This window comes from Gallinula chloropus (assembly GCF_964237585.1).
Source record: "Gallinula chloropus genome assembly, chromosome: 20".
In the NCBI taxonomy this organism is placed as follows: Eukaryota; Metazoa; Chordata; class Aves; order Gruiformes; family Rallidae; genus Gallinula; species Gallinula chloropus.
The window spans coordinates 1,623,327-1,646,117 of NC_140105.1; the positions used below are offsets into that span (position 1 = coordinate 1,623,327).

The 22,791-nt window shown below is 43.8% G+C and overlaps 1 protein-coding gene across 1 annotated transcript; it reads left to right on the plus strand.

Moving 5' to 3' along the window:
- The first annotated feature begins 8,304 nt into the window (after positions 1-8,304).
- On the plus strand, positions 8,305-22,536 carry LOC311199290 (myosin-1B-like). Its single transcript, XM_084273355.1, has 39 exons — positions 8,305-8,354; positions 9,229-9,466; positions 9,555-9,698; positions 9,796-9,952; positions 10,303-10,330; positions 10,429-10,546; positions 10,626-10,718; positions 10,831-10,894; positions 10,977-11,075; positions 11,181-11,284; positions 11,366-11,504; positions 11,738-11,856; positions 11,940-12,089; positions 12,579-12,749; positions 12,971-13,277; positions 13,520-13,593; positions 13,852-13,939; positions 14,029-14,146; positions 14,581-14,704; positions 14,790-14,926; positions 15,027-15,282; positions 15,928-16,170; positions 16,272-16,448; positions 16,534-16,679; positions 16,767-16,857; positions 16,946-17,335; positions 17,458-17,584; positions 17,777-17,895; positions 18,173-18,369; positions 18,552-18,735; positions 18,822-18,987; positions 19,160-19,284; positions 19,544-19,852; positions 20,003-20,206; positions 20,853-20,978; positions 21,073-21,243; positions 21,336-21,440; positions 21,671-21,766; positions 22,265-22,536. The coding sequence occupies exons 2-39, from the start codon at positions 9,263-9,265 to the stop codon at positions 22,415-22,417; spliced, it is 5,823 nt and encodes a 1,940-aa protein (XP_084129481.1). The 5' UTR covers positions 8,305-8,354; positions 9,229-9,262; the 3' UTR covers positions 22,418-22,536.
- The last annotated feature ends 255 nt before the right edge of the window (positions 22,537-22,791 follow it).

The window sequence follows — 22,791 nt, forward strand, 5'->3', positions numbered from 1 at the left end:
GCAAGTTTCACTTACACCCAGTGATAACAGAGAGTACCTTATTGACCCAACAAGGACAGAGTACTGCACCAATGCAAGGACTAACCTGATGGCCCAGCAACGTTTCAGCTGCCCTGGAGGCACCCAGGAATACCCCTCCCTACCTGCCCCTTTTATAGTAGAGTGATATCAGGTGGTGTGGAAAACAGCCCAGGCTGACTCAGCTCACCTGTGCTGACTTCTTGGGGAGGTAACTGGCCTGGCCAGAACCAGGTCAGAGACACCTCTAGATTGACTGTTCTTGTCCTTATGGGTCACTTCAACTTGCCAGACATTAACTGGGAACACCACACAGTTAACAGCAACAGGTCCAGGACATCCCTAAAGCAACTGGATTGTAATTTCCTTTGTCAAGTATTAAGAGAAACAACAAGGAAAGGTGCCATCCTACATCTGTTGCCTATGAACAGAGAAGATCTTGTGGGGGATGTGGTCATAGGTGTCTGTCTTGCCCATAGTGAACATGAAGTAGTGGAATTTAAATCTTTCATGAGAGGAGGAAAACTGCCTCCAAACACTAGCTATGGGGAGAGCAGATTTTGGGCTGCTCAGGGAATGAGTTGGTAAGGTCCCCTAGGTAGCTCCTTTTGAAAGCATTGGGGTCCATCAATGCTGGTCACTTTTTCAGTACCACCTTCTAAAAGCACAGGAACAGGCAGTTCTAAAACATCACTTTCCTTGTCACTGGCAATGTTTATATATAATAGTGCCAGTCCCAAAATTGACCACTGAGGAATGCCACTCATCACTCATCCCCACCTGGATATTGAGCCACTGACCACAACTCTTTGCATGTAACTGTCCTGTCAATTCCTTATCCTTAGAGTGGTGCTTCAATTGAATCCACAACTCTCCAATTTAGAGACAAGGATATTGTGTGGGAAAGTGTCAAACACTTTGCCAGGTAGACGATGTCTGTCACTCTTCCCTTATCCACCAGTGCTGTAACCCTGTCATAGAACCCACCACATTTGTTAGGCATGATTTGCCCTTTGTGGAGCCATATTGGCCACCAACAGTCATTCCTTATTTCCCACGTGCCTGAGCCTAGTTTCCAGGAGGATATGCTCCATGATCTTGACAGGCACAGAGGTGAGACTGACCAGCCTGTAATTACTCAAGTCTTCCTTCTTCCTTTTTTTAAAATGGGGTTTATATTTCCCCTTTTCCAGTCAGTGGGAACTTCAGTGGACTGCCACAACTTCTCAGATATGGTGGAGAGTGGCTGAACTACTTCATCCTCCATTTCCCTCAGGACCCCTGGATGTATCTCATCACGTGCCATGGACCTGTGCACCTTCAGATTTCTTAATACTCAAACTTGATTTTCTCTTACAGTGGGTGGTTCTTCATTCTCTAGGTCTCTGACCTTGCCTTCTGTGACTTGGGCAGTGTGACTAGAACCCTTTCTTTGGGGGTTGGACTCGATGATCTCTTGAGGTCCCTTCCAACCCCTAGAATTCTGTGATTCTGGTGAAGATTGAAGGAAAAAAGTCATTGAGTACCTCAGCCTTCTCCTGGGTAGCCAGGTGTCCACTTTTGTTCTGAGGATTCCTACATTTTAGCTTTTTGCATTGTGTCTCCAACAGATATCAGGGTGGTTGATGTCCCCCAGTAGGACCGAGTTTGTGACATCCTATCTGTCTATGGAAGGCCACATCTGCTCGGTCCTCCTGGTCTGGTGGCCTGTTCAGACCACTACAATGTCTCCTGTCCTTTGGCTCCCTTTAATGCTGAACCATAAGCACTTGGTCAAGCTCCTCATCCATCCCCAGATGAAGCTGCATGGACTCCAGCCTGTCACTGACCATTAGGGTGAGACCCCATCCTTATCTCACCTGCCTGTCCTTCCTAGACAGCCTGTATCCCTCCATCCTAACACTCCAGGCATGTCAGTCATTTCATCATATCTCTGTGATGCCAACAAGATCACAGCCCTGCAGACATGTGCACATCTCTAACTCCCCTTGTTTTTCCCCCGTTCTGTATGTGTTTACATAGAGGCCTTTCACCTGGGCACCCAGTGATGCTGACTGACTGGCTGGAGAGGATGTGCTTTACCAGTGTTTCCCTGTTGGTTCCTGTTACCTCAGGAGTTCCTGCCTCATCTCTACTAGTCTGCAGGCATGCTGTGGTGCATCCACAAGCTAAATGTGAATCCTGTAGCCCATCTCTATGTAGGTATCCCCAGTTTCCAGGAAGGAATACCCTTCCTATGATCAGTATTATAATACATAATATTATAATATTACATGTTGCATATAGTATATAATATTTTAATTTTATATGATAGGTGCATGAAGATGATTAAAGGGCTGGAGCACTTCCCCTGTGGAGACATTCTGAGAGGATTGTTCAGCCTGGAGAAGAGAAGTCTCAGGGGAGACATTATAGTGACCTTCCAGTACCTGAAGGGGCTGACAAGGAAGCTGGGGAGGGACTCTAAAGGGAATTTAGTGATAGCACAAGGGGGAATGGTTTTAAATTGGAAGGAGGTAGATTTATATTGAATATTAGGAAAAAATTCTTTGCCACGAGGGTGGTGAGGCCCTGGAACAGGTTGCCTGGGAAGGTGGTGGATTCCCCCTCCCTGGAGATGTTCAAGGCTTTATTTTGTCCGAACTGCAGAAATTACCTCTCTCTGCTTTCTGGCCCTTCTCAGAATGGGGGAAGGGAACATATCTTTGGAGCTGGCAGAAAGTGAGGCAGCTGCCTGATCTCCATCTCAAGAAGGATCTATTTTCAGCATACTCAAATTCCCCCTCCTCTGTAGGGAATGTCAGCCCTCCAGTGCCTTCCTCACACTGCATTGCTGTGCAGGATATTCTATATCCAAAGGTGGCTTTCAATCAGCCACTTCGCTTTGGCTGTGCTGTGTTTTGCTTGTAGAGCCAGTGGAGTCCAACCATGCTCAGGTGGAAAGAGAAATGGCAGAAAGTCAATTGTTGGCAGGACCCTACTTGTTCTAGTTTTCTCATCCAAACATTCCTGGCTCTTTCAGGACAGTCCCTGCACATCCTATAGCTAAATCTTGAATAGCTACAGCATGTGGATTATCAGACTGAATGCAATCCTATTGTATTTCCATTCATAAGCACATCCTCTTCTGCAGGAACAATCTTTGGGTTTTATTTTGGGGTGGGTTTTGTTGTTGCTAAAATACACAAGTATGTACAACCCTTCTTTCCCCCAGGATCGTTAACTTCCCTTGGATTGCCTGACACTAACCTCTGAACATTATGCCTGTGTCTCTTTGCTAAGGATCATTATATTCCTGTCTTCACACTTCTCCAGCCTGTCAAGGTCCTTCTGAACAGGAAGCATACAATACAATAAAGCATTAAATAACATAATTTCAAGCAAGGGTCTGTGTGACTGATTATCAAACCCCCAGAACAGAGATGATTAGCAAGGATGCTGTGCTGAGGAAGCTCCAAAAAGAATGCAGGAAGTGACAATAACTATCCTAATTTACCAAACTGAATTTACCTCAACATAAAGAGAATCCTTTGTTTTTGATAAACAGCTGTATCAGTTGAGTTTCACAACAGTTTATGTAAATCACTTTTTTAAAACAACCAGTAGGAAGTATAATTCTCTTGGGCCAGCCAGAGTTGGATAGAGTCCAGAGAGAACAACAAAGTTAGTAGTTTAGAAATTTAAACAGAATGGTCTGGCAGGAATAGTATGAGTAATTGCTTCTGATGGACCTATTCTGCAAAAATTAGTCTAAAGTTTTATTAAAGTTATACATATTTAAAAAAAACCAAAAAACCCAACCATACATCCCCCCCCCTCCATGTTAATTCTTTCTAACTCATTTACCCTTTAACCTACACAGTGTTCTGCAGAATTTTTCTCTACAATTCAATTGTGTATTCCAGGAAAAACTACTTCACTGGAACCGGGTGTCCCTTAGATATTTTTCCATATTCAGCTTTGCATGCCTGATATTATTCACCCAGGAATTTTGAGACCAGATAAAAAATTTTGAGAGCAGTCACTCCCATTCCAAAAAAGAAGTGCCTTGTTCTATGTAGTGTCCTTCATGTGCAGGCCACTCCTAATCCCTGGTCACTCTCCCTTCCATACATTTTTAAGTGGAGCAATCACATGGACTTTCCTAGACAAGACTTGGGTACCAAATCAATATAATTTAATAGCATAGTAAACTAATCTTTTCTGGGTTTATATTCTATTACTATTTTGAGTCCTGCCAAACTATGACCTATTTTCTTCTTTTTTTATTACCACTTTTTTATTTTCTTCCTTTTTCTAAAGTTTCTGAGATGTCTGGTTAAGCCAGGACCCTGAACTGACCAAAAGTTTCCAACTGCTCTGCACAAATAATTTTTGTTAAGGTGATGAAATTAATACTGTCATAGGACTATTATGCCACCAGACCTGATCCCACTATGAAGACAGTGTATAAGAACACAGAGAATTCTAAACCAGACAGATCACAAAGATTTTATAACTTCCTCTCCCCTATCCTTTATGTCCTGGCAGGCGGCTTCTCCCGTTCAGTGACTTCCAGATTTGCTGTAATCTGCTGTAAGACAAACACATCCAGAGTCAACAGTTGGTTTGTACACTGCAAGGTCACAACTTTGTGTGAATGAAGCCTCAACACAAAGGGATGTAGGAGCATTTGGGAAGCTTTTTCTGCAGACGTAGAGCTAGCAAAGTAACCCTGACACAGCCATGAGGACTATTGATGGCCAGGTGCAGCTAACAGAGGGGCCAGCAGCGTGGAACTCCTGCACAGTAAGAAAAGAACACTGACCTGTAAATGTCTCACACTTGTTGATATTCACATCCTCAACTCTGAGTAAGCAAATGCAGAATCAGGTAATTGCCAGAGAATCTCAAGACAATCTTTTCTTGAAAGTGTCAGATGTTAAAACACAAGTAATGGCTTGGAAGGTTCACTGTAGACATTACTCCAACTGTTTTACACCTAGAAATTAAGTGTATGACAGTGACATTGATTAGAAAAGCCTTTATCTGACCACAGCCCTGCTTCTCCTCAGTCTCCTCAACAGCAGGAAATCTGATATTGAAAATCAGAGCAGTGTTTCCTTGCTGGGACTGAAGATCCCTCCTGTGACTGTCCTTTGCTGTCTTCTGACTGGGTTTTAACACTTCAAACAGAATCAGTCTCACTTCAGCAGACGGAATGGGGAGCTTTAGGCCAAATCATCCTATGCAAAGGAGGAATAGCTCACTTACTGCTCTTTATCCTGAGTGTCCGTTAGGCTGAGAATCAGGATAGGAATAAAAGGAGCACTTCCCCTCTTATACAGCAAAGTGAGGAGAAATGTTGTGCCTTGACAAGTCATTTTTCCGGACATGTGATGGATAGAACCTGTGTCCAGTCTGGTTAGAGTCTCCCCATTCTCAAGAAGTCAGGGGCCCAGGATGGCTTTGGTACCTCATGGTCCCACCGTGGAGAGTATATGTGTGAGATGCTATTTCCTGAACTATGCAGATGAAAGCCATGTGTTGTAGAAGCTGGTCCTTTATCACCAGGTTTCTGATAGGGAAGTTCAAGATACAGGGAACAGAAAAACAAGTCATCTGTCATTCCGTCTTGAGTCTGTTGCCTTCCCAGATGCCATTACCCTTAGAGGTGAAACAAAATACAAGACGTAAAACTGACAGAGAGGATGATATACTGCAAGTGTGATCTTTGAACCAGCATACTGGAATCCAAGTCATCCTCTTTAATTAACATGTGCAGAGGAACCAAGAAGGAAGATAAAATATAAAGAATAGTTTTGCAGCTACTAATAGACACATAAACACTGTAATGACTGTAAAAGTGGATATTGCCAGGGTCACAGTGAGCCATAATCAGAAGTAAAAAGATGAGAGGTTTTTTACAGCTGTATAGATTTCAGCTGCTAAGCTTTCAGTTCCTGCACAACTTGGAAGTCATTGTGTAAACAGTCAGACATAAATTTATCAAAAAAACCTGCAGGTCCAACTTGGATTTACTGTCATGTGCTACATCATGAACAGTTAATTTTGTTCATTTTTAAACAATTATATGATGCATCAGAAGAAGACGTGAAAACCTCTCTTTTCTTTCTCTCTCTCTATCCTGTTTTGCATTCTAGAGGATAAGACATTTCCATTTTCTTCAAAGACATTTCTACAAGTACACAATGTTATTTTTCAAACAGAAATTAAAAATCTCGACATTTATTGTTCAGAAAGCCATGGGCAACCTCACAAAAGAATACTTTATTTCAGATGTTTCAGTTGTACATGCAGTGTTGGAAATTTAAAATAAAGCTCTTTAAAGTATTGAGTTTAGAAGACTGGTCAACTTGTCTTACCCTCATAACACTGTTTCACATCCCAGGCATTTGACAGAGCATGAATCTTCTAACTATGGTACAGAATCACAGTACCCCATCCTAACTCTATGAAAAACATCAAATAGCAGATTGTACCTAATTATTGATAAAGGAAATGACAGCTCTTCAGGACCCAGAACATGTTTCCAGACACCCTGTGGATCTCAAACTTTTATTGTAAGATCAGCTAGAATGTTCTACTTGCATCTTTTCCCCTTACACCTTTCCCACAAGATATATAAATTTTCCACTGCCTGATGCTGAGCTGTAGCACCAGAGGATATGTCCATACCACATTCCCCAAAGTAGCCATATCCTTAAAATTCCCTGTGAATAGCTAAAAGTCCTGTTTGGCTTTTCTCTCCAATCACTTAATGCACCTCTCTCCAGGTTCACCTTCACTGAGAACTATCATGGTCACTTTAAAAGCTATCTGCACATCTTAATTTATTTGCACATACAACATGCCTGTCTTGAGACACAAGGCATTGTCACTGATGGATCAGAACAGGTCAAGTGCTCTTCTTCCTGTATCTTAATAGAATCCAAAACCTTTGTGAATTTTGCTTAAACTAATGATTGTTTTAGAAACAACAAGGCATTTTAAAATTAAGAAAAAAAGTTCATCCTTGGTCTTGTTTTGTACTCTTTCATTAAAGTTTTTGGTAACTTTTGTTAATACTTTGTGTTGAATGAGGCTTCTGACAGAATATATCTATCTAGAATACCTAGGATTTGCACTGGATTGCTATGAGGAAAGGGAAAATAAGTAATATACAAGTTAGACATGTAAAGATCTAGGACCTCCCAGGAGTTCTCTAAATTTCTGTGAAGTTTGTGCTTGTGCTTAGGAAGGCTGTTAAAGGTGTGTTGGTGACCTAAACACCACTCTTGCATTTGGCAACGATAGTCACTGTCCAAGGTCTCTAAAATAACATCAAATTGATGAGGTAAAACTGCCAATAAACCTAAAATACAAAGGACACAAATGCTAGTAATAACTGCTAACCTGATCTTACCAAAACTTCTGCTAGACATGTATCTGAGAAAACCAGCACAGTCAGATATGGACAGCACTTCCTTTAAAATCCAATTTCAAATTGTAGCCATTAGGCAATAGTTCAGAAGAGGTAAAGGATGTAATTAAATATGAGAATCAAGAGGGCTAAACAGTCTTCACTGAACTTTTGAAAGTAGCCAACAAAAAGCTAAGGAGATTTAAATGGGTGCAATAACACAAGCATGATATGTTTGTCCAAACTTTTAGAATTAGACACTACTACATTGTTCCTGTTCTTTATTTCCAGAATATTTCAGAAGAGAATCTTCCCAAAGCTCTTTCTAATAGTAATCCTAACTACTGCTGAGTCCTGAGACCTATAAATCTTAGATGTCAAACAGCAATTCAGAGTCAGAAGAGAAGCCAACAATCCCAAGTCCTGGTGTCCTGCTCTATTTGCTGAACAGCACTTCCTCCTTTCAGATTCCTAGTCAAAATATTTATAGGAGATTTATTCACATAGCTAGTAAGACTTCAAATATTTCTAAATATATCCACGAGCACGAATGGGAATCATGTACTCAGTCAAGTTTGCCAAACAATGCTTTGCCAAAAATTTTTTGACCTAAGAAAGATGAGGAGGGAGTTGTATGTGCAGACCATAACCTATAAAAGTACTGGTAGGACAAGTCAGTTCTGTCTCCACGGAAAGCTTCGAGGTAAGAGTGTGGAGGGCGGGGTGCTGACAGAGTCCCATGCTGCCTGTGGAACTGCTTTCCTCAGAGGATTGTCTGTATCAATAGATACAGATACTGCTTTCAAATCATTGGCCTATTTTTGCCTTGTGGTTTATCCTTGGGATTATGTGCAAAAAGTAAGGAGGAAGTTGTCATTTCTGTTTTTCAGTATTGACCAGCTTCCAGCCTAAGAGCCAACTGGTGTCACAAGAGGTAAGAATGATTTACCTAACCCATAGGAACAGATGGTCCAGATGATACCTTTATGTAGTTGTATGGGCACTTCCCGTATCACTTTAGATCTATGCATACTAATGCAGTGCAATTCTGCCTGAACCATACTGCATAAACCAGCAAATTTCCTTTCATAACTGGGATGAACACATTTATTTGGTACCTGCTGGGAAACAGGTGACCTCTTCTTACACAGCACTGTTAACAGAAGACTGTGAAAAGAAACCTGGGAAAGAAGATTAATGAACAGCACATACATATTTATGATTTTTTTCAAATCCCTCTTAGTGTCTTTTATTAAGAAATTTTCTTCTTTTGGTACAAATCCATCTTAAAGGATCAACCTGAACTAGAAAATGCAGAACAACTGGAAAACTCTGATTTCTGAGCCAGTATCTTTGCATAGACAATTCACACCTGTACTTCAGCTTACTCTACACCTTTTTTATTAGGTTTCTCCATATTTATAGTCAATAAAATTTACATGGTCTAAAATGTGCAAGAGAGAATAAGTAGGCTTTGAAAACTTTGGTAAGATGACTTCCCTTGGTCTCTGTTTTGCTTTGTATAAGAAATTTTTATATTGTGACAATCAATTCAATTTTTCTATATAGCCTACTGAAAAACTACCAGATCTAAAGAACTGAACATGTAAACTAGAATAAAAGAGAGTTAAAATGATATGAATATATCCTCATTAGGATCTAAATAAATTACAGGATATCTAGGGTGAAAAAGAGATAAGACAGAGAGGGAGACCATAAGAATAGGCAAAGCAGAACACTCACAGAGACTCAGGTGATTGGTACAAAGGTATTTCTTCCTTCACACAACACTGTCTTCTTCACTTCAGTCCTGTGCTGTGCTGCACACAATAAACTGCAGCCATGTCGTCAGACTCTGAGATGGCCATCTTTGGGGAGGCAGCTCCTTACCTCCGCAAGTCAGAGAAGGAGAGAATCGAGGCCCAGAACAAGCCTTTCGATGCCAAGACTTCAGTCTTTGTGGTGCATGCAAAGGAATCCTATGTGAAAAGCACAATCCAGAGCAAAGAATCAGGGAAGGTCACTGTCAAGACTGAAGCTGGAGAGGTGAGGAAAATAAAAGACGTACAAACAGTATTTAATTCCCACTCTGGGCTATAAGTTGATCTGCATATACCTCTCCTTCCTCTATCAGACCCTAACTGTGAAGGAAGATCAAATCTTCTCCATGAACCCTCCCAAGTACGATAAAATCGAGGACATGGCCATGATGACCCACCTCCACGAGCCCGCTGTGCTGTACAACCTCAAAGAGCGTTACGCAGCATGGATGATCTACGTAAGTGCCAGCAGCAGTCTGCCCAGAGGAAGGCAGCCAGCAGGAGCTGCTCTGCCAGGCTAAGTGGAAGCCAACGTGCTGTCTCCCTTCCTCGCAGACCTACTCGGGGCTCTTCTGTGTCACTGTCAACCCCTACAAGTGGCTGCCGGTGTACAACCCAGAGGTGGTGTTGGCCTACCGAGGCAAGAAGCGCCAGGAGGCCCCTCCACACATCTTCTCCATCTCTGACAATGCCTATCAGTTCATGCTGACTGGTGAGTTACTTGATGACCTTCTCAGCACTCTAAACCAAAAAGCCACACTGAACTCTTTGAAGTACAAAAAACCACCAGAGAGTTGTATGGCTGAGAACTGGATTGAGCTAGACAGTGATTGATTTCAAGTGTAACCGACCAGAACTCTGCACGGACTCAGCACGCTCTATTGTCTGCTTAGATAAAATCCGACTCTGTCCCATTGCAGAAAGACTACAGGAATTTCTCTCCTATATTTCTCCACTTATTCTAGTAGTTACAAAACCTGACAATTCTTAAAGTGGGCTAGGCTTCTTCAGTGTCACCCAGATCAACTGATAACATTATCTTTCTTTCTGCCTCTTTCACAGATCGTGAGAACCAGTCCATCCTCATCACGTACGTACACCACCTGCTTGGGTACCTGAAGGGCTACACGGAGCAAGGAGACCACCTGCCTCACCACACACTCTCTGCTTCTCTCTTTGGTTTCACAGTGGAGAATCCGGTGCAGGGAAGACTGTGAACACCAAGCGTGTCATCCAGTACTTTGCAACAATTGCAGCCAGTGGGGATAAGAAGAAGGAGGAGCAACAGCCAGCAGGCAAAATGCAGGTGAGGTCCTGGGGGTCAGAACCTGCAACTAGCAAATCTGTGTATGAGCTATATCATGACAATAAGACTTCCATTTCAGGGGACACTTGAGGATCAAATCATCAGTGCCAACCCACTGCTGGAGGCCTTTGGTAACGCCAAGACCGTGAGGAACGACAACTCCTCACGCTTTGTAAGTTGCTGCCTGGGACAAAGGGGCTTTTTTCCTGGCCATACACTGACTTGAGACTCTTGCAGTCAGAATTGATAAAAGAGATCTCAATTGACTTTTCTGCTTCTCTCAGGGCAAATTCATCAGAATCCACTTTGGTGCCACAGGCAAACTGGCTTCTGCTGACATTGAAACATGTAAGAGACCCTCCTGGCCCGATCCCTTTCCTTCCGGCCTTCCCCAGGTCTTGTGCTAACTCTGCCCTACCTTCCCTGACAGATCTGCTGGAGAAGTCCAGAGTCACTTTCCAGCTCAAGGCTGAAAGAAGCTACCACATATTCTACCAGATCATGTCCAACAAGAAGCCAGAGCTAATTGGTAAGCAGGATCACTAACTTCTCCAGACACTGGTCAGGGAACAACAGGTCATTCCTTTATGTGCCAATGACATTTGTTCCCTATGTGCTTTCTCCTTCTTTCCAGAGATGTTACTGATCACCACCAACCCCTACGACTATCTCTATGTGAGTCAAGGGGAGATCACTGTTCCCAGCATTGACGACCAGGAGGAGCTGATGGCCACAGATGTAAGTAACACACAGATGTTTTCTTAGGCAGACACTGACCTTTAGCAGGCACAGTACTTACTGGAATGATTCGTTTGTTAGAGTGCCATTGACATCCTGGGCTTCACTGCCGATGAGAAGACAGCCATCTACAAGCTGACAGGGGCTGTCATGCACTATGGCAACCTGAAGTTCAAGCAGAAGCAGCGTGAGGAGCAGGCAGAGCCAGATGGCACAGAAGGTACCAGCACAATATCTAGTGTGTGCTGTTTGGGGGTTCTTAGATAAAAGTTAAGACACAAATGAAAGTGACTGAAAGTAACACAACAGCAACAAGTCTGATAACGATGAATATTAACAGTAGAATAGGTGACAAGTGTATTAACATTCTTAAAAAAATCATTTTACATGCCGTGACTGCTGGCAGAGGTTGAATTAAATAGTACCTTAACAACTGATGGTTTTGGTCCTTAGTTGCTGACAAGGCTGCCTACCTGATGGGTCTGAACTCAGCAGACCTGCTCAAGGCTCTCTGCTACCCCCGAGTCAAGGTTGGGAATGAGTATGTGACCAAAGGTCAAACTGTGCAGCAGGTAAACAAAAATTTTTTGACTAATCCTCTGGACTTTCTCTTTGGCATGGCAGGATAATTACAGACTTCTGGTTTTTATTTTAGGTATACAATTCAGTGGGTGCCCTGGCAAAGGCTGTATTTGAGAAGATGTTCTTGTGGATGGTTATTCGCATCAACCAGCAGCTGGATACGAAGCAGCCCAGACAGTACTTCATTGGTGTCCTGGACATTGCTGGCTTTGAGATCTTTGATGTAAGATCAATGTAACTCTGTTGTCTGGTAATATATTTCTGATGATGATTTTTGTGTTGCAGATACAGCAATGGAGTTCCATAAATTAATTTTTTAACTGATTACAAGCAGTAGATGAACATGGCATATGACACCTAAAGCAGAGTCAGCAATTTGTCCTTAGAAGGCTTTGAACATGCTTTAAAATCACAATTTGGAAATGTTGGATAAACTCTTGCACTGTAGACTCTCCTTTATTTGAATTAGCTCATTCTAGTAGTTACAAAACGTGACACATCTTAAAGTGGGCTAGGCTTCTGGGGATCATACGCATATGAATACGTTTCAGCTTCTCAAAAGAGACATGCTAACAAAATTTGCAAACTGCTGGCTGAGAATACCTGGAAAACTCAAACATCCTCTTGTAATTTGGTACCAAATGCTAATACTGTTCTTTATCCATAGCTTTATAAATTTACTTTAATAATAATCTCTATTTGTAATTTTCAGTTCAACAGCTTTGAGCAGCTGTGCATCAACTTCACCAATGAGAAACTGCAACAGTTCTTCAACCACCACATGTTCGTGCTGGAGCAGGAGGAGTACAAGAAGGAGGGAATTGAATGGGAGTTCATTGACTTTGGGATGGACCTGGCTGCCTGCATCGAGCTCATTGAGAAGGTATTTGTGTCATTTGCAATGTCTAATATTTTATTATATAGTTATAAATACAGCTAGAAAGGGTAAATGTGATATTGTCAATAAACAAATGCAGATTATTCTACAATTTGCTCTGCTGAGCATAAGAACGATGCCTGAGAGTATGGATATCATCCCACCCAGGAAGCTATTTCTATGTGATTCTTTCTGCCTTTTCACCTCTTCCCTTCTGCTTCCTCCAGCCCATGGGCATCTTCTCCATCCTGGAAGAGGAGTGCATGTTCCCCAAGGCAACTGACACCTCTTTCAAGAACAAGCTCTATGACCAGCATCTGGGCAAGTCCAACAACTTCCAGAAGCCCAAGCCTGGCAAGGGCAAGGCTGAGGCCCACTTCTCCCTGGTGCACTATGCTGGGACAGTGGACTACAACATCTCTGGCTGGCTTGACAAGAACAAGGACCCCCTGAATGAAACTGTTGTGGGCCTGTACCAGAAATCATCCATGAAGACACTGGCTTTGCTCTTTGCTTCTGCTGGAGGAGAGGCAGGTCAGTTCTCTGAAATTCATGGATTCATTATTTAATGATTCTCCTCAAGACATGAATGTTCATTTCAACCATGATAATCCCTTGGATTATCACACACCTTTTTCTGCGTTTAGATTGCCTACTACATCCTAAATTCCTAACTTAGTATGACTGATACGTGTGAACAAGCTTCTTGCAGTCTCAGAGATAAAAAATTTCCAAGTCACAGTTGTAAGCCCATCCTTTTTTTCTATGTCCTTCAGAGAGTGGTGGTGGTGGCAAGAAGGGTGGCAAGAAGAAGGGTTCTTCTTTCCAGACTGTCTCAGCTCTTTTCAGGGTGAGTAGTCATTCTATTTTTTTTCTCTTAATTTCTGATTGTTCTGTCTGTGTGGATGTATCCCTCAATCTCATGAAAACACACTACACAAAACCTCCCACATTGCTCAAGACTGAAAGTGAAAAGAATATTAAAACTAAGATGGTGATAGGTGGGAGAAATACATTCATTGATGCTTTCCAACACTTTTCTCACATCTGACAGTAAAAATTCAGAGGTATCACTTGTTAATGAAAACTCTTGCTTGTGAACCCACAGGAGAATCTAAACAAGCTGATGACCAATCTACGCAGCACTCACCCTCACTTCGTGCGCTGCATCATCCCTAATGAAACAAAAACACCTGGTAAGAACCTCAAGTACAGAGAAACATGTTGCAGCCACCATTCTCTATACTTAATCAAGAACTATGAAATAATTGTCTTATATCACTAGGTGCCATGGAGCATGAACTGGTCCTTCACCAGCTGCGCTGCAACGGTGTGCTGGAAGGGATCAGAATTTGCAGGAAGGGATTCCCCAGCAGAATCCTCTATGCTGACTTCAAGCAGAGGTCAGGCTTCTTTCTGTTCTCCATTCAATCTCCTGCATAAGCTGTACATTTACATTATTTTAAGATGGCTTTATCCTTTGTCTCAGCTGCAAGTTTCAGGGGAAGATGCTTCCTTCCTATACACTCAGGAGCAATGATCCTCTCTGGCAATTCTCTACTGCATAGCTTTAGTTCAAAAAGATATCTGATTGTAATGGCTGGAGATCAGCACCCTCTTTTCACCTATGACTGGTCACTGAAAGACAGTAAAAGCTTCCTTAAATTTGGTTTCAGATTACAATTTCATGATACCACTATCCCTAAACAAGAGATGGAATTCCAACTTCCTCAGCCTTGTTCAGATGTAAAGGACTGATGTTAATTTCAATAAGCAGTATAGCCTTATGATTGAGATTGCCTTGATTCCTATTTCTTCTTTCCATTCCTATCAATAGATACAAGGTGCTTAATGCCAGTGCCATCCCAGAGGGACAGTTCATTGACAGCAAGAAGGCTTCTGAGAAGCTCCTTGGGTCAATCGATGTGGACCACACCCAGTACAAGTTTGGACACACCAAGGTACAGCCTCTCCTTGACTCACTCACTGCCTGGCTGTGCTTTGCTCAGCCTGGCAGTGACCTGCTGCTACATTCCCTTTCTCTAGGTGTTCTTCAAAGCTGGGCTGCTGGGGCTCCTGGAGGAGATGAGGGATGAGAAGCTGGCACAGCTCATCACCCGCACCCAGGCCAGGTGCAGGGGCTTCCTGATGAGAGTGGAGTACCAGAGAATGGTGGAGAGGAGGTAGGCATTCCTCATCAACACTGACATTCACTGTGCCTGGGGGAAAGTGTTGGCACACATCAGACTGAAAATATTCTAAGTACATTTAATTATGCCTCAGGGAGTCCATCTTCTGCATCCAGTACAACGTTCGTTCATTCATGAATGTCAAGCACTGGTCCTGGATGAAGCTGTTCTTCAAGATCAAGCCCTTGCTGAAGAGTGCAGAGTCTGAGAAGGAGATGGCCAACATGAAAGAAGAGTTTGAGAAAACCAAGGAGGAGCTTGAAAAGTCTGAGGCAAAGAGGAAGGAGCTGGAGGAGAAAATGGTTTCTTTGCTGCAAGAGAAAAATGACCTGCAGCTCCAAGTGCAGGCTGTAAGTACTATTACTGTATTTCTTCCAGTGGAAAATAAATAAGGACTAAAACCTCTGTCATTGTATGGGACTCTCATACTGCAGTCTGAATTACATTAGAAATATTTTTATTCTGAATCACTAACAGTAAAATTCCAACCACTCAGTGTCAACATAATAATATGAGCTTCTGCCTGGGAAACAGATTTTTCTCTGTGCCTATATGTTTCTCCATGCTGGCACACAATATAAGGTCCAACTGCAGTCATTAGTGTTTTAATATATACGATTACCAAGTTTGGAGAGAATTCAGTTGACTTCTTACTCTGTTTTTAATCAGCTGCCTCAATAGGCACTGCTGAAGCTACTATTTCAGGAAGACAAATATAAGACCTACATCCCAACTATCAGCCTGATGTGTGTCTCCTGTGGAAGATCAAAACATTTAGCAACAATTACACAATGTTCTTGTGGATTTAAGTGACTAATTCATACGTTTGAAAAAAACTCAGAAATGAAAACAACCAGTCGGATCCAGAATATGTACATGCAGGAATCAGATATAATAGTTACATGACTCTTTGTTTGCAACAGGAAATACTCTTTTTGTATTCAGAGTTTGCTTAAAAATTGAGATTATCAAACCAAGTTATGTTTCTGTAACAGGAAGCTGATGCTTTGGCCGATGCTGAGGAGAGATGTGACCAGCTCATCAAAACCAAAATCCAACTGGAAGCCAAAATAAAGGAAGTAACTGAAAGGGCTGAGGATGAGGAGGAAATTAATGCTGAGCTGACAGCCAAGAAGAGAAAACTGGAGGATGAATGTTCAGAGCTGAAGAAAGATATCGATGACCTCGAGTTAACTCTGGCCAAAGTGGAGAAGGAGAAACACGCCACCGAGAACAAGGTGCAAGGCAGAACCTGTATTTGTGCTCCAGAGGTCTGTGTACTGTAACATGACTTGTGGATCGACTTCCCTTATTTACACTTGCTCCTTTCTTCTCTAAGGTGAAAAACCTGACAGAGGAGATGGCAGCTCTGGACGAGAACATCGCCAAGCTGACCAAAGAGAAGAAAGCTCTCCAAGAGGCCCATCAGCAGACACTGGATGACCTGCAGGCAGAAGAGGACAAAGTCAACACGCTGACCAAAGCTAAAACCAAGCTGGAGCAGCAAGTGGACGATGTAAGTGCACAGGCAGAGAGCAAGAACAGCACAGGGCTGGAGTTCCACCTGGCTGGCCAAGCACTGGGGGTCTTGTTCTGTTTAGCTGGAAGGGTCCCTGGAGCAAGAGAAGAAACTGCGCATGGACCTTGAGCGAGCAAAGAGGAAACTCGAAGGGGACCTGAAGCTGGCCCATGACAGCATAATGGATCTGGAGAATGATAAGCAGCAGCTGGATGAGAAACTGAAGAAGTAAGTGTGGCTGTGGGGCAGGCGAGTGCTGGGCTGGTGGGCTTGTCTTTTCCCTGTGAGCTCTGACACGGTTTGCTCTGCCCAAAGGAAAGACTTTGAAATCAGCCAGATCCAGAGCAAAATCGAGGATGAGCAAGCCCTGGGCATGCAATTACAGAAGAAGATCAAGGAGCTGCAGGCAAGTCTGTGTGCCCTCTGCTCTTGCCCCCAGTCTCAGGCCAGGCAGGAGGAGGGCAGGGGTGTGAAGGGTCCCTGCTGTTCCCCAGGCTCGGATCGAGGAACTGGAGGAGGAAATTGAGGCAGAGCGAACCTCTCGGGCAAAAGCGGAGAAGCATCGTGCTGACCTCTCCAGGGAGCTGGAGGAGATCAGCGAGCGCCTGGAAGAAGCAGGAGGAGCTACAGCAGCTCAGATCGATATGAACAAGAAGCGTGAGGCCGAGTTCCAGAAGATGCGCCGTGACCTGGAAGAGGCCACGCTGCAGCACGAAGCCACGGCTGCCGCCCTGCGCAAGAAGCACGCGGACAGCACGGCTGAGCTTGGGGAGCAGATCGACAACCTGCAGCGAGTGAAGCAGAAGCTGGAGAAGGAGAAGAGTGAGCTGAAGATGGAGATTGACGACCTGGCCAGTAACATGGAGTCTGTCTCCAAAGCCAAGGTACAGAGACACCTTCTAGGTTTTCTCCCCAATGGAATTCTGTACAATTCATGTTCTTCCCTGCTATTGTTAAGTCTGTGAATGGGTAATCAATCCATCCCATTCCATATGTTGACACATAGGCAAGTCTGGAGAAGATGTGTCGCACCCTGGAAGACCAGTTGAGTGAGATTAAGACAAAAGAAGAGGAGCATCAGCGCACGATCAATGACCTTAATGCACAAAGAGCTCGTCTACAGACGGAGTCAGGTAGGACACTCGCCTCTCTGATGTTCAAATTACTAATGTTAGAGAGCTTTGACCCTTAGGTAATGGGAAATGCATGAGGTGGGATCATAACCTTCTGCCTGATGTGCTACAATTCTAATTTTAAAGCCCTATCTGTCTGCAATGCTGACATCACTGCTAATAGAAGGCTTATGTATCTGCAAACTTTCCCAGGTGAATTCTCACGCCAGGTGGAGGAGAAGGATGCATTGGTTTCTCAGCTGTCCAGAGGGAAGCAGGCATTCACCCAACAGATTGAGGAACTGAAGAGGCACCTAGAGGAAGAGATAAAGGTTAGAATTATCATAAATATATGAAATAAAGAATTAACAAGATGAAAGAGGGCAAAACAACAACTTCAGTAATTCAGAGCAGATCTTCCCATATTAAATACGCTCTCCCTTCTCTGCAGACTACCCAGTAGTCTATTGCAAATTCTTTGCTGTTCCTTTCTCAGTCAGAAGCCCACCATCATTCTCAAGACAGAGTAATCCAGTGTCCATAAATATTTCAGTCAGGAGGTTTCACAGGTTATTTCCATTCATAGTCACACTACTGTTTTCCCCCCAGGCCAAGAACGCCCTGGCTCACGCCCTGCAGTCTGCTCGGCACGACTGTGACTTGCTCCGGGAACAATATGAGGAGGAGCAGGAAGCCAAAGGGGAGATGCAGCGTGCCCTGTCCAAGGCCAACAGCGAAGTGGCCCAGTGGAGAACCAAATATGAGACAGATGCCATTCAGCGCACAGAGGAGCTGGAGGAGGCCAAGTATGTGGTCAATGCTGGCAAGACTGTAAGAGATTAAGAACAGGAACTTAAGCAGATGATTGTGGTATTTTCAGTGTTTTTCTTTGGGGAGGGTTGGAAGAAGGATAGAAAATACACACTGTAATGTATGTAGAACAGTACAGAATTGCCTGTACCCCTAAGCTGTGCTTATCCCCTCCCAGGAAGAAGCTGGCACAGCGCCTGCAGGATGCAGAGGAGCACGTGGAAGCCGTCAATGCCAAGTGTGCCTCCCTGGAAAAGACAAAGCAGAGGCTGCAGAATGAAGTGGAGGACCTGATGATTGATGTGGAGCGAACAAATGCTGCCTGTGCAGCTCTGGATAAGAAGCAGAAGAACTTTGACAAGGTCTTCAGGGCTGCAGCCTTGGGGTTCCTGGGCAGAGCGTGGCCTCCGCATTGCCACATCCATGCTCACGCCCCATTTCTCTTCAGATCCTGGCAGAGTGGAAGCAGAAGTATGAGGAAACGCAGGCTGAGCTGGAAGCCTCCCAGAAGGAGTCTCGCTCTCTCAGCACGGAGCTCTTTAAGATGAAGAATGCCTACGAGGAGTCCTTGGACCACCTGGAGACGCTGAAGCGAGAGAACAAGAACTTGCAGCGTAAGTCCCTGGCCCTCTGCTCCTGGCAGGGCTTTCTCGCTCCCCAGCAGCACCCAGCGCTCCAGAGGGCTCTGTGCCTGCAGGTGGGCAGAGGGGCCTGTGCCCTTGTTGTGACAGGGCCCTCCCCATTCAGCTCTGTGCCTGACTGGGCCTTTGCTCTTGGTTCCCACAGAGGAGATTTCTGACCTGACGGAGCAGATTGCCGAGGGAGGAAAGGCGATTCACGAGCTGGAGAAAGTCAAGAAGCAGGTTGAGCAGGAGAAGTCTGACCTCCAGGCCTCACTGGAGGAAGCTGAGGTGCAACATTCTGTTCTTGATTGTTTACTTACAATGCAGTTTAGCAACCTCATACACCATTTATGAAATAACATGCACTGACAATAAACTCCAGGCACAGGAATCACAGGATTTGGGGCACGATTTAAGGATAGGGATCCTTTTTTTTTCCTTTCCTGTAGTATTGGAACTCATGCTGTACACTGTTCTTCAAGAAAACTTTTTGTGTAAAGTTTCTGACATTTTTACTTAGATAATTAACCTCGGTTATGTTTTCCAGGCCTCCCTAGAACATGAAGAGGGGAAGATCCTGCGCCTCCAGCTTGAGCTCAACCAGGTGAAGTCTGAGATTGACAGGAAGATCGCAGAGAAAGATGAGGAGATCGACCAGCTGAAGAGGAACCACCTCAGAATTGTGGAGTCCATGCAGAGCACCCTGGATGCTGAGATCAGGAGCAGGAATGAGGCCCTGAGGCTGAAGAAGAAGATGGAAGGAGACCTCAATGAAATGGAGATCCAGCTGAGCCATGCCAACCGCCAGGCCGCAGATGCACAAAAGAACCTGAGAAACACACAGGCAGTGCTCAAGGTATGGCATGATGAAGTATCTGCTGACTGGTTTCTGCCACTGCTAAAGATTTTGTGTTCTGCAATTCCTTTGGTTTTATAGTATTTTGAAAATGGGAAATAAGAAAATAGGAAAAATGCCTCTCACCATCTATCTTATCTGTCTTGACAGGATACTCAGATACACTTGGACGATGCTCTCAGGTCTCAAGAGGACCTGAAGGAGCAGGTGGCCATGGTGGAGCGCAGAGCAAACCTGTTGCAGGCTGAAGTTGAGGAGCTCCGGGCAGCCCTGGAGCAGACAGAGAGGTCGAGGAAAATGGCTGAGCAGGAGCTGATGGATGCCTCTGAGCGGGTGCAGCTCCTCCACACTCAGGTCAGTGTATAAACATGTTTTCTATTTATACTTTTGCTCCATACCTATAAAACAGTGGTAGATTAGCTGAACTGTAACAGGATTTTGTAAAATATATCTTAATTTTCACAGTATGGAGGAAAATTAATAAAAGTGATGTTTCAGCTGCAGATAGACTGAATTTCACAGTGTAGATAACTTAAATAATTTCAGAGAAATGTGTGACAGTCCATGACTTAAGTGAGTTCGACAGCTTTCACATTTATATTTGAGACTGTAAAATCAAACATTTTCTGCAAAAAAGCAATATACTTACACTGTCATTAGCATGATTTAGCAATGTCATTGTAAGTATCTTATAGCACCATTCAGAATTTTCAGTGCCACTGAAAATGTTAAGGAAAAGTTATGTCTTTTTTCTTTGTAAGTCTAAATTATTTCCTTGTTGCCTGTGAAACTCTGAGGAAAGATTTTAAAATACAGAAAGATTTTGAAATACAGAAGCATATCGTGACTGAGAATGTAACAGCTACCATGGCAGCTCCTTTAGAACAGAATCTCATGTGACCTGATGGCACAAGTTGTTTTAAAAATCACTTATGTGATTTTTTTGGTAGAATTTTGCAAAGTAAAAAAATGAAATTGTGAATTCGATGTTTTTCAACAGAACACCAGCTTGATCAACACCAAGAAGAAGCTGGAAACAGACATTTCCCAGATTCAGAGTGAAATGGAGGATACGATCCAGGAAGCCCGCAATGCTGAGGAGAAGGCCAAGAAGGCCATCACAGACGTGAGTTGGGGGCTCTTCTCACTGTTTCTGATAAGTTCCTTCTGCCCAAACTGCCTCCAGCCCCAAAACTGCTTTGCCCTTTTTCTTTCCTCAGGCAGCCATGATGGCTGAAGAGCTGAAGAAGGAGCAGGACACCAGCGCCCACCTGGAGAGGATGAAGAAGAACCTGGACCAGACGGTGAAGGACCTGCAGCACCGTCTGGACGAGGCCGAGCAGTTGGCACTGAAGGGAGGCAAGAAGCAAATCCAGAAGCTGGAGGCCAGAGTGAGTAGGGCTGGTGTTTGTGCAGGAGGGTGAACACGTCCCGTGAGTAGCCACCAGGCAGGGAAGCTCCAACACTGGGCTTCTCCTTGCAGGTGCGGGAGCTGGAAGGGGAGGTTGATGCTGAGCAGAAGCGCAGCGCTGAAGCCGTGAAGGGTGTGCGCAAGTACGAGAGGAGGGTGAAGGAGCTGACCTACCAGGTGAGGCAGGAGGCATATTTGTGTTGACACACTCCTCTTCCAGGAAGTCAAAATTTTGGCACGTGGCCTTTCTTTCTATACCCCACTCAGTGACACTGTTCACAGGTTCTTATATCCCTGTCCTTCTGGACAGCCATGATCCATACAGAATGTTACTCTCTCTGTTTACCAGTTACCAATTTTAGAGAAAGAGGCAAACAAGGTTTTCTGTTACTTACCATTCTCTTTAGTCTGAGGAAGACCGCAAGAATGTTCTCAGGCTCCAGGATCTGGTGGACAAGCTGCAAATGAAGGTGAAATCCTACAAGAGACAAGCTGAGGAGGCTGTAAGTATCACTCTGACTAATGCCAGACTTCTGGTGTAAGTGGAATTCTGTGTTGGCATTTTGTTGTGTCCAACTTCTTGACATCTTGACTGTTTTAATGCATTTACTGCTATGAGACAGTGGAGAAAGTAAAAGTATTGGTGTTTTGTGGAGGATGTATACTTTTCCAGCTCTATTTTGCTTTCTCTAAGCATCACCTCCCACATCTATTTTTTCCTTCCTATCCTACCCTGGTTGTGAGGAGCAGCTGCTGGTCTCTCTGTTCAGGACTCTGCCCTGAACTCTGTCAAGGCTGCTCTGTGTGTAATGTGGCACTGGTCTTTTTGACACTCTAATTTTCTTTTTGTTCTGGCACATTAATGCCCTGAGCAGCATCTCTCTGGTTTTGCAGCTGCCCTGCTTGCCTATGTGTAACATTTAAAATCTTAGCTGCCTAGTGTCCAGATATTAAATGTCCCCACACTGCCTGTTGTTTTACAACTCCCTCTGCCCTGACAGGAGGAGCTGTCCAATGTCAACCTGTCCAAGTTCCGCAAGATCCAGCACGAGCTGGAGGAAGCTGAGGAGCGGGCTGACATTGCTGAGTCCCAGGTCAACAAGCTGCGAGTGAAGAGCCGGGAGTTTCATAAGAAGATAGAAGAGGAGGAATAAGAATTCCAAGGCCAAAAAGTGACCTGAGGCGTGCATAAAGTGTAAACCTCTGTGTTGCTTTCTTCTGTAATTATCATTTATGTCTAGGTAATAAAGTAGTAGAGACCTTTGCATATGAACTACGACTAGCATGATTGGCTTATTCCAGCATTCATTACTTTTGGGGTACATGTACACAGCTCATGTTCACATTTAAAAGTATATTAAACAGCAACAAGTTTTTACATTTACATTTTAAAGGATGCATGAGGAATAATAGCAATTATATTGATTTACTCTTCATCTTGCAGTGAGAAGTATTTGTTTGACAGACTAAGACTACATTCTTTCAAGTTATTTTGATGTCTTCTTAGAAGAAAAAAAAAACAAAACAA